This window comes from Platichthys flesus, chromosome 10, assembly GCF_949316205.1.
Source record: "Platichthys flesus chromosome 10, fPlaFle2.1, whole genome shotgun sequence".
NCBI lineage: Eukaryota > Metazoa > Chordata > Actinopteri > Pleuronectiformes > Pleuronectidae > Platichthys > Platichthys flesus.
In genome coordinates, this window is record NC_084954.1 from 9944638 (window position 1) to 9957031 (window position 12394).

The 12394-nt window shown below is 42.6% G+C and overlaps 1 protein-coding gene across 1 annotated transcript; it reads left to right on the forward strand.

The window, feature by feature from the left end:
* The first annotated feature begins 2345 nt into the window (after positions 1–2345).
* On the forward strand, positions 2346–12120 carry LOC133961451 (protein delta homolog 1). The gene is made up of 6 exons (XM_062396561.1): positions 2346–2364; positions 2794–2878; positions 3053–3113; positions 3597–3727; positions 4510–4651; positions 9655–12120. Exons 2-6 carry the CDS (start codon positions 2827–2829, stop codon positions 10439–10441), a joined length of 1173 nt encoding a protein of 390 aa, XP_062252545.1. The 5' UTR covers positions 2346–2364; positions 2794–2826; the 3' UTR covers positions 10442–12120.
* The last annotated feature ends 274 nt before the right edge of the window (positions 12121–12394 follow it).

Below are 12394 nucleotides of genomic sequence, written 5' to 3' on the forward strand. Positions count from 1 at the left end.
GCATCCATACAACATACGGGAAGCAACCTGGACCAGAGCAGGTAAAAAAAAAAAAATCCATCCAATCAAAGACCAGATGAGATCAATGCGGCGGGAGGAAAAAGAAATGAAATCGATGAATGACTCCTTCACTTTAATCCTTAGGCTCAAACCAGAGACACTTCATTAAAGAGGACGGAGTGATGTGGATCTTCGGCGAGAGATGTGACGCTCGGACTCCGAGCTCGGTCTCAGGAGGCTCCAAAACAAACACAAACGAAAAAGCCGAGCCAGGGACATATGAGACTGGAGGCCTCTCAAAAGATTATATCACATCAGAGAAGGCAGTTCTACTCTGCGCCCATCTGCTCGGGCCTGTCTGTTTATAATGCGTTCTGGAACGACAGTGGAGGAACAAAAGGGAGCTTCTCTGGCCTCCTTCGACTGGGAGAAGAGAGCAATAGACTTGAGGCTCATTTGCATATGTTTCCCTCTCGCTCCTGCTCTCCTGACTGTGAACCCCGCACACCTCTTCTATCCATCAACATCTCCCCTAGACAATATGACTGTGTTTATCTGCGTTCATCTGTCGTTTGTCATTGAGGCAACATATTCAGCCAGTTTTTCTCTCTGGATAAGACACAGGCTGCATCTTGCAATTGTGCACGAGAAGAGATAAACACTGAAGGAGATAAATAGGACGGAGGAGTACATTTCCCCTGATGGTTGCTTCGCCACCATTTTCAACATCTTTATTTCTGATCTAATGTTGCCTGAGGGGAGTGCAACTCGAGATTAGGATACGAGACTATAGGTTGTATAGTTAGGGGGAAAAATTCCATTGGCTGCACTTAGAGGGGAATAAGAGGAGAGTGGAGATGGCAATAAGTGCACCAAGAGGAGAGAAGGGCATTATGATGGATGACATGTAGACAGTGTGTGTGTGGGAAATCACTTTCTTTAAAGATGAAGGGGAGAGAGTTACTCAGTTCGATCTGGTTTAAGTTCGGATTCAGGATTACACAAAATCTACTGAACTGTTTTTCTTCAAACTTGGTGGAAGGGTGCGGTATGGACCAAGGAGCAAATTGGATGAAGGGGGCGGATCTAGGAATAGTTTTTCACTTTCTGTAACATTGTGAGATAGAACGTTTCAAAACATGGATGGTGAATAATGCAGAATAACGGGGGAACTTTGGTGCAGATCCAGATAATGGTCCAGATGCATTGTAATATCAATTTCAGCCATATGAATCTAATAATGGTTAGATTCATATTGTGATGTATTACTCATGTATTGTGAAAGCACAGTGAGGACGGGGTTTAAGACATTGATCGACCTCAAATCTATGAAATGTTTAAAGAAATGATAATATAACATCAATATCTACATTATTTATTTTCAGTTCATCATCATTTTTTGCCATATTGCCAAGCCCTACCTTTTACATGTGTTAGTTTCCTTAAGTCCACCTCCACGGGTACTGTGGTTATATGCAGTATTGAAGTGCACTTAAAAGTAATTGTGCTTTCCAGCTACTATATATTTCTGCTTCAGGACATTGCTAAGATAAATACTCTACTTTTTACTCCACTACATTTACCTTAAAACAACAGTTACTATTTACTGATACATCCAAACACATGATCTCACTGGATGAGAGGAATGAGAGGAATGGGCAATCGAAATACCCCACAGTATATAAAGTAACTACCTCTACTCGAAACAGCATATAATTATGACTCATTATACCATAATGATGTAATGGTGAACGGTACAATTCTGATGAATAACAAATACTTAATACTTTGAGTACCTTAGATGACTTGGTCTTTACTTAATTAAATTTGGAATGCAGGACTCCTTCCCATTCCTGTGTTGCCACGTTTACTCATGCACAGGAAACGTATTCCACTCAGTGGCAGAGAGTCAGACAAGAGCAAGTTAATTGGATTATGCATGAATACAGAATTAAAAGCGAAAGAAAGAGAGGAGGAGACGCAGACATGAGGGTGAATAGGCAGAAACAAGTTGTTTGGGGCGGGGGAGTATTAACAACCTGCTGGGACCTGCTGTAGCTTGTTAATGTATAGTACCACTCCAGCACCCCCCCGTCCCCCCCTCTCTCCCTCCCGGGGGGTCATTCAGTTTGGTGCTCACTCTCTCCCTCTGTCTCTCAGGTGGGAGGAGCGTGTTGCACTGGGACGATGCACGGTGCTGCAGTTCCGTCCAAAGCTCCAGGTCCACCTTCAGCAGCAGCCGGACCGCGGGTGCACGTGGTCGAGTCCCTTTCCAATGGCACGTCGCTCGGATTAAACACAACCATCCCAATGCGTCGAGTATGAGCGCAGAGGCTCGGACACAAAGCACCGGTGCCACATAAGGTAATGTTTGTGTCTTTTTTTTCCCCCCAGAAGAAGCCTCGAGATAATTTAAGTTAATGATGTCTCTGATAAGAAATTCGGTTTATTTTGAGAATACGGATTTAGTCTTTTACTCAATGTCCGTGCGTAACGGGAGCAGACGCATGTGGCTCAGGCGCGCCAATTCTATATATTCCCAAAGAGAATACTATGACAGTGTGAATGTATCTTGCAGGGTGATTCTCATTCTGATAACGTTATCATGTCACAGCTAGGTTTGATCTCCTGGTGTTTGTCCTCATCCTCACGCGCCATATCTGTGAAGCGCCTTTCTCGTTTCTCATTTTAACGCTGTTTTCGTCAAATCAACTTTAGAGTTCCACATGTGACAGAAGCTCGCGGCCACTGAGCGCTCCTTTTCGACGACTTCACTCGCTTTGTGTGTTGCAGGATACAACAAAAAGGTACTCGCTGGGAAATACGATGCATCTCACAGCGGTGGTCTTGATTCTGGTCGTGGCAGGCATCGCCAAAGGTAATCAGAGATTTTAGTTTTGATCAATGTACGGACGAAAAGATATGGAAACACTAACTCTCCTTTTGAGTCGATTTACTCTCTGCCCGGAAAGAAAGTATAACACATAAAAATGTTACTGCGCAGTGTTTGGTGTTGATTATTGTCTCTGATGTCTCTCCGTCTCTCTCATAGGTTGGGATTGCAGAGGGTGCAACACAGAAAATGGGTTTTGTGAGAAGCCAGGGAAGTGCAGGTAACCTCCTCCTCAGATTCCTGTGTGGATGATGGGTCGCATCATGTGGGCTTAAGCAGCCTCATGTCCATACACTGCTGGAGCTGTGAATGTCCCTCTCAGAGAAATGCAGTGGCAATCCAACCAGCTGGATCCCCCCTGCTTGTTCTAGATCTGTTTGGCCCTTGTATTGTGCAAAGAGCCAAATCAGACATTTGTTTGAACAGTAAAAAAGCATTGTTATCCTAACACACAGCTCAACTGCTTCTGGTTACACATCCTGCCCAGTTCTAAGTGTTTTTCTGGCAGTGACTCCTGCTATGCACTCCTGAGCCAAAATGATTAGATAAGAATTCAACCAATTACTGTTTAAACAAGAGACAATCTTCGATTCCACCTTTGCTGTGAGGATGCAGCCACAAGCAAAGGGACAGTCACAAGCCCGAGAGGAGCTGGGCGTTGTGTATTAATAGGTTGGGATTGTTCCCGTTTCCTCTCCTTCAGGTGCAAACCGGGCTGGCAAGGAGACAACTGTGACCGGTGCCTGCTGTTCCCCGGCTGTCTGCACGGCACATGCGAGAGGGCGTGGCAGTGCGTGTGCGCGGAGGGCTGGGTGGGCAGCCTGTGTGACCAAGGTGAGTGTCATTAAGCTCCCCAGACGCACCACTGTCTGTGTCCGCCTCTAAACGCTCGCCTGCAACACCGGTGGCGAGGGTGAGTCACAGAGAATAACACACACAACGCACCCAAATGAAGTCTGGGTAATACAGTTTAAGTTTCTATTTTTAGATGGTAGAAAGTTAAGAGTGGAGGGGGAAAAGAAAGGATGGAGGAATCTGGAACACTGAAAGCTGAGGCCGCAAAAATAATCCTCATTATAAAATGCCATCCTCTGCTTTCCAATTAAGGAAGGCACATTTAATGAAGTCCACAAGACCTCTTACGTTTTGGGTTGTGGCAGTGAGAATGTAAATGTTAAAACCTTCCAAAAGTCACATTTCCATTTCTGTAGACGCCTCAATTTAAATTTAGCACTTGAGTAATAAGTCATTTAATATCGAGTTAATATTATTGCATGGAAGTGATTTGCTGGCGCTTGATCAAAGGAGGAAAGAGGAAACTTTTTGGGCTCCTGGCTCCGATTCACCTACTTATCGTCTCTGTTGGTGAATCTCTTTTTCTGTAGGAGCACGTGAGCTGCTCACGATGTGCAAAAGTGGACCGTTATGTTCTCGCTTGTGCTGCTGGTGACAACATGCTGCGGTGGGGGGGGGGGGGGGGGGGGGGGGGGGGCGTGAGAGTGAGAAAGTGCAAACAAAGGAGGGGGAGGAAAAAACAGGCAGAGAGACACAGAAACCCCACATCAAGAGAGAGACACAAAAGATCTAAAAACAGCATGCTTCCTTTTTTTCCACAGATACCCGCCTTTGCTCGTCCAGGCCTTGTGTCGGCAACGCCACCTGCATAGAGACGGGAGAGGGGGGGTACCTGTGCATCTGTCCCCCCGGCTACGCTGGAGAAAGCTGCCACCTGAAGACAGGAGCCTGCCTCACAAACGGGTACCAGCGTCTCTAATCTGCATTTTCATTGAAAGCTTAGAAAAATTAATCAATGGCTTTACGGCCTAAATTCCTTTGGTTCATCATTAGGAGCAATAATCAATACACGGTAGGATTTATGTCACCTCTCGCTGTATCATCCGGGCAGCCAATCGAAACCGCCCGTGTGTTGCTGGTTGAGGTTAGCCATTAGAGGGGTAAAATAATGGTTGCTCTTTTTCACATCTGCACAAATGAGACCGTCTGTGTGTTGTGACTTGTTATGGGCAGTGTGGTATTTGTGTATTTGTTAGACAAAGAGAAACACTGGCATTGATACAGTTCCCCAACAAACATGTGCAAGCTAACAATGAAGAACTGGCAAGTTTCCAGGTCTGTGAACGAAAGCTTGAATGGAGCTCCGGCTCGTTAATCCTGGTCAGAAAGTCAACTTTCATTTTACGACCGATGTCTCTATGAAATCCAATAAGGCAAAGAAGAACATCGTGTATGCAGTGAAGAAGAGCAATAAAGTCCTCACCTACAAGTGAATAAATCAGATCCAAGCAACTGATGCAACTTGGAATTAGCGATGCACAAACTTTAAGTTATAGAATGCAACAATTCTTATTTAAAAATTTACTGGAGCTAAGTTAAATAAGTTGTTCACTTGCATACGTATATCATCCATAATGTTTCCAACAACGTTCAAACAGAAAAATTCGAACAAATCTTATTCAAGGCAGCGCGCCGTTTCATTTTGGTTTGTAACTTCCAGGCTAAAGGATGTTTAACGCAGGAAAAACACACTTCTAACATTTTAGCCAGTTGCCTGTTATTTCCTCCGCTGTTCTTACTGGCCGGTTTGTATCTGAGTCACGTCAGGTAGATCGTCATCGGCAATGGTGGTAACGACTTCAACTCCCATAATCCCTGTTGATTCAAGGAGTCATCAAACTAGGTCTTTTATTACTGCTTCGATTGAGAGATCACAGCTGAGACAAATTGTGAACTGACGCATAATATTATCATCATTTAATTTAATATGGCAAAGAGTTGCATATTAATCTTATTCTGGAGAATCTGTAGGTGAGAGAAAGGATTTTGGGGCTGGAACATTCTGCTTTCTGTTTCTAGTACTTTGACCAATAACATTTGAGCAAAAAGAGGCAGAACACATTAAATGAAATGAATCAGCTATCTTTTAACCAAATTATCTTCATTCGTGTGCAGATAGCTATTAATAGAGATTATCATGAATGTTGTTTGGACCTAAAACACCTTCAAAATGTGTTGTTGCTTGTGTTTCGTGTAGAGAAACATTTCACTCGTTGGACTGTAGACAGTGAGACTGTAGACGTTTGACTTTTTGGCCCGTATGTCCACCTTCTACACTGGAAGCACCTGAACATTTGCCATTACCCATCATCATCTGATGATAATAAATGGACTCTGATAGTGATTGCATATTAAAACAGCAGTTAAGAAAACAACATTGGCACTTATTAGGAGTCCTGATTCTGTCCACCTGGAAAATGAAAATCTAATATTCACTCTCCTACGTACTCCAGAGGGAAATAACTTCCTCTTCAGCTGCTCAATGCTCCAGTAACGCTCACCAATGAATTATTAACCGTGCGTCCGCTGAGCTGCTAGTGTGCACTGAGCTTTAGCGATTTTTGTGCTGACAATAGAGCATTTAGAGGGAATCCAAGCAGTGGAGTAATAGTTATAAGTGATAGTGAACTGCATGTTGTTAACCATTTAATGTGGTTTGAATAGGTATTTGTAATGTGGGAACATACAATACAATGTAGAATACCTTCCTACATGTTTAGGCCAATATTTTCTATATAGCAGTACAACACATACCAAAGTAAACTATGCTGAAGCAGAGAGGGACATAACCGTGCTTATGTCCCCAAAACAAACACAAGCTTACATTTTGTTTGCTTTCACATCAAGCACATGACTCCTCTGATGTGGAAAAAAATTAATTTCAGAAAATTCATTCGCCAGCTTCCTCTTGTCTCACATACAGCAGGAGCCGAGTTGCTTGTGTTGACAAGCCGACACCTTCACACGGCTGCCGGCACCGTGTACCTGGGCAGCATTGTAAGCTGCGTGTCGGTTCAGAGGCTGCATCCTCCGAACGTCAACATATCAAAACCCAATACCTCAGAATCACTCAACAGGGCTGACACATTTTTATAGTCTCCTCTATAAAGTGCATGACAAGAAAATCAAACATCCTTTGCCGACATTTGTAGGACACTTCTGATGTGTGCTTCACATATCCCACAATCCACTGCTCCCAAGGCAGTAGTTTAATCATACATCCAGATAGTCCGTGAGAATTTGCCTCCAGGTGCTCATCACTCGCTGACAAATATATCAAGTGAACAGAACCAATTACTGCAAAGTGTCAGAGGAGGATGGAAACGATTGAAGGTATAAATATCACTGTTGATATGTGTTAAGAGCCTGGATCTGTTACCAGCGTCAGAGCTCAACAGAAGTCCCTATTACCCGGTAATCATCATGTGCCGTTTATCCACTGTGGGGTTGTATTGAAGGGTTGAAGCATATGATGTAAAACCTGTAATCAGGAGATGGCACTTTTATTTTTCCCAAGGGGAACCACGTTTGTCTATTGGCCTTTACCGCCCTGTTCGACTTCACGAGATGATGATGGAAAGCTGATCGCACTAGTTGCTCTGTCCTCATTTGGAGGGACGAGGCTCAGTAAGGAATTCAGGTCGTCTGAAAGGACCCACCTTCACGGGGCCGCCTCCTTCAAAGGGTCTCGCCAGAATTAGCATAAAGCTCATGCGTGAAAATACAGTCAAAAAAGTGTACGATGAAAAGAGATGTTTTCCGATGGCATTTTGTCCCTTCCCGAAACCGATACCTGGACTTTGCGTATATTAAACAGGGGATTTGAAATAAGCACTTCTAACCCTGTATTGAAGTGATGACTGCTATTATTGTTGTATAACCTATTGCTAGTTTTGTAACTGGAAACACTAGCGACAGCCCTTGAAACTTAAGTCTTGCATACGGCACACTCCGCTATTTTACTTGTTGGACTCTCCGGCGGGAAGTATTGCAGAATCGCAGACATTTTAACGAGCTCTGGAAAATCCTACACTACTGGAAATCACTTCTTGTTTGCCAAACAGCACTCGACAGGTGGCTGCTGCTTCTGGTTTGGAGCGGCGAGGAACAAGTGATTTCTGGGAAAAGAAAATTGCAGTTTCACCTGGATGAAACTAATATACTCTAAAGTCTTGGAATCATTTTGGTACATTCACCCGGCATGTCCGATGCTAGTGTCGGCATTGGAAGCTCTCTAAAGCTGGAAATTTAAAAAAAGGAGCAATAAATCATCTGGATTTTATTATTTTTGCTTTTAGATAAGATTCACTATTGACTTAATGTCCACAACAAATCGAGAGGTGCGTTCCAGTAGGCTGCCCTCATGTTTCCCTCCCCACCAGTGGGTTACAGACAGGGCTGATCCATGAAGCCGTCCTCCTTCCGCCCATCAGTTGAATATGAACGACTCTCCGGAGACGCAGCGAGCTGACACAGCCCCTCCAGACGCCGCACCCCCACCATGTTCCTTCTGTCAGACAGCCTTGTTATTGGCTTGAACGACACACCTAAAATCCAATAGCCTTCAGCTCAGTGTCAGTGAACTGACAGATCTCCTCTTGAACAGAAAAAAAACATCATCTTTTGAGTCTTATTATTTTAACAATGAGACGACTGGAGCTTCACTTGTACGCCAGTAGAATTCATTCAAAAAAGGGCCTGCTCGAGGTTTCATTATTCAGCTCCTCAATCAGCCAACAGTGAGGCCTACAATATATACCAGCGCTATAATTATTCAGACTTGTGCTCAGACACACAAAGTTACAGAGTTGAATAATTACATCAGCTACTATTAGAGTTATGGATTGTTTTTTATCAGTGCACTCACTCCGTGTAGCTTTACCGTGTCACTCACCAGCTCCACATGCAGGTGCAGGAGGATTATAACAGAGATAAAGCTCAGAATAATTTATGTCTTATTACTGGGAGAGTGTTTTAGAATGCAGAAAATGAGCTATAGTGTTTTTTGATTAGATCTTGGTTGTTTCCTAAAACATCAGTATACCGGCCTGAGTGTGAACCTTTACCTGTGACGCTCAGCAAACAATACTAAAAAAGTACCCAGGACCTGCAATATTTACACAGCAGATTTATTTTGTGGGAGGTCATTTTAGTGCAAGACTTATAAACTCATTTTAAATATACTGACTTCTGATGTTGATAAGTTTTGGACTGTGTAAGCAGATTGTGGCACCGCAGTCAGTGTGATTGAACTTGGTCCCAGACAAAAATTAATGTTGCACTATCTACAGTAGCAGGGCGGCCTTCCTGGGCATGAATCTAGTCCTGACAAATTAAGTGCTGTGTGTGCTATGGCCAACAGTGACCGCTGAGATCTCAAATTTAATCTGAATAATTAACAGGAGCTTTTTGTGCAATAAAAGTCTGACCGGCCATATTTAAAAACTGAATATCTTCTGAGCTTGGTTAGTAATCCATACATTTTGGCCTCAGTTTCTCCTAAATGAGGGGAAAGTTTATTGTCAGAGTCATGTTGAAATATTTTTGCAGCTCAGTCCTTTAGTCTTTCAATTGAAAGACAATCTAATGGATTCTTAACTGTTTTCTAAAGTTATTAATGAGCACATCACCCCTAAAGATCCAACCCACCATAGTTAGAGATTCATGATTCTCACTGGAGGGCCACATTATTGATTGCTATTATCGATTGGGCACATTAAAAGAAGATAACTTTAAATAATAATGGCCCAAGGAAACTCCCCTGAGGGACTCCATAAATCACAAATTGAAAAACCTCCGTACATACCATCTGCTTTTTAGAATTCTCAGTATTAAAGCTGTATTTAAAACTGCTAAAACTCGATTTTCCCTGTTTAATACTCATAGTGTGCTGCTCTGTCCTTCAGCTCTCCTTGTCAGAACGGAGGCACATGTACAGACACCGGAGGCTCAGCAGCCTCCTCCTCCTGCTCATGTCCCCCTGGATTTTCCGGAGACTTCTGCGAGATAAGCGTTGACAGCTGCCAGCCTAACCCCTGCGTCAATGGTGGCAACTGTACAAATCACGGCCTGGCCTTCACCTGTCTCTGTCCGCACAGCTTCACTGGTTTTACTTGTAACGACTCCAGCAGCCTGTCGCCCTGCGGCGGCCGGCCCTGTGCCAATGGCAGCACATGTGTTGGTCAGCCTGATGGAACTTTCAGGTGTGTATGCCAGAAATGGTTTACAGGTCCCACATGTTCCCTGCAGCACAGGCCGAAGGCCAGGCCTAAACCTGCCAGTTCCAGGCCTGCGGAACACAAGGTGTTTGCACTGACCCCGCAGCATTACTCCCTTCCTGCTCACGCCTTCCACAGGCTCCTCAGACCGCCGGAGAGAGACCTGCTGAAGATCACCCTGAAGGAGACTGTCCACTCCCCCGGTGTCCTCGTCACCCAGGGTCAGCTCATCTGCTTCGGCATACTGGCCCTGCTCACCTGCCTGGTCATACTGGGCACCACAGGCATCGTATTTTTCGGCCGCTGCGAGACGTGGCTGGCTAACGCCAAGTACAACCAGCTTGTTCGGCAGCAAAGGGAACACCTGCTGAGGGAGAACGGCTGTAACCAGGAAGAGCCGGAGCACTCAGTGAACATCATCCTGCCGGAGAAGATTAGACTCACCAGCTTTGGGAGACACTACACATCCATTTGAATAGATCGTCTCTTCCTCTTCCCGACTTCCTGACTGCTACCCTGTCTTGTTCGTGAAGTTAGAGATTCTGGACGCGATGGAATATAACTAAATGTACAGTCGACCTGACTGGATTGGACAAACATAACACTGGATTATAAATGTGCTTTTAATCCAAAAAGATATACATTTTACACAGGTATAACATTATAAACCATGTTGCAACAAATATCACCTTGATGGTTGGTTTAAACAAAAAATTGCACATTGTTGTATTTCTTAGAAAACAAAAATTCTAACAAAAAAAGGGATTGTGGTGATTCTGCTCTTTTACTGGTGGATAAGGAAACAATAATGGCATTGAAAGAATAATAGTGAGTATTCAAAAGGGATATAAACTGGATGACACTTCTTTCAGTATCTGTAATCAAACTAAATAATGATACCACTGACATTTCATTTGGTAACAAATGAAATATCAGATTTTATAACCATTACTGGAGCCACAATGATTAATCAGAGTCGACCTCTGGAAAATTAACTGGCAACTATTTTGATTATGATCGTTTTTTTTTTGTGTATAAATGTCAAAGATTTGCTGCTATGATGATAATCTGAATGTCTTCTGGTTTTGGACTGGAAATTACACAACAATGGGCTGCAGGATATTTTACTGAACTTATTATGTTGATTTTTTTCTGTTGTTTCTGAGATAAAATCACAAATCAAGAAAACGATTATTAATTAAGATAATAGGTTCCTGCAGCCCTAACAAATCTCCATACCACATACTGTGAATTATCCATTTCCTTAATACACATTGTGAGTTTGTACATATGTGTAGTAAAAAACGTGTATTGCTACATTCCACCAAAACCACTGGACTTTAAAATGCTGCAAGTATTAATTTCCCAGAATGTGACAGTTGAACTGTATTAATGTTACTGGAAAAATGAGATTCCCTACATACCATTGAAGTTGCTTAGTAGAAATGGAATGAGCAATATGGCCAAAAATGATACAAAGAGGGAAATTTGATATAGATAATTCTCACGAATATATATTTTAGGTTTAAAGACAGACTTTTTCCGCTGATTAAAGGTTTTGGTCTCATACTCTTCTTTATGAGCAGAGAACGACAAACACTGTAAAAGAAAATTCAAATCTGAGGTAAATAAATTTTGTGTTACACCTCCTCATTGTGCTGACGCAAAGCAATATATCCATAAATATACTGACTGTTTGTTATATTGCTACTGATGTAAATTATATTGCAAGAATTGGTTTTGTATTGTTTTATTTATTATTTCACAGCTCCTGGAGAAATGCCACCTCCTGTCTTTATTTGAATCTGTTAATATTCGCACCTCCATCTTCATCAGCTCTAGTTTCACAGATAACCCACCATGCATCTGTGAAGAAAAACACGTCTGTTACCCAGCAAATATATCGTTAAACAAGTGCCAGACGTTTCAAACTGTCAAATATTCAGAGCTGATATATGAGGATTTGTGATGCATACGTTCAGCTGTTATTAATGTGATGATCTTTGTTTATCTTGTGCTGTTGACATCGGATCGACATTCCAGGTTGTGTTTTTTTATTATGCTCATCAACCTGTAGACTGTATATAAAAACGTCAAAAACTAATGATCACATGTACAGGTGGCTTTTCTACACAGGACGGAGAATGTGCAGAACTTTTCAGTATTTTTTTCTCAGTCTTTGATTCTTGTTGTGCCAGATAATGTTTTGTTGTTTATTCTACGCTTTTTAATAAATATATATATATATATATATATATATATATGTATAACAAAACTATCCACCTGACAATAATGATTTTGGGAAGGTAACTCATTAACTTCTCACAAAAGTCAAGATCAGGTAATTGACACTGCTAACACACCTGAGGTTTTCACAGTGTGACATCCTATACACACCGCCACCGACCTGCTCTGGAATCAGTGGAAC

What these genes read in the sequence shown, in the direction of transcription:
- LOC133961451 (XM_062396561.1), top strand. Translation starts at nt 2,827, where the DNA reads ATGCATCTCACAGCGGTGGTCTTGATTCTGGTCGTGGCAGGCATCGCC. An exon ending in GAGAAGCCAGGGAAGTGCAG is followed by an intron (nt 3,114 to 3,596) that starts GTAACCTCCTCC and finishes CCTCTCCTTCAG; the next exon opens with GTGCAAACCGGGCTGGCAAG. An exon ending in GGAGCCTGCCTCACAAACGG is followed by an intron (nt 4,652 to 9,654) that starts GTACCAGCGTCT and finishes TCTGTCCTTCAG; the next exon opens with CTCTCCTTGTCAGAACGGAG.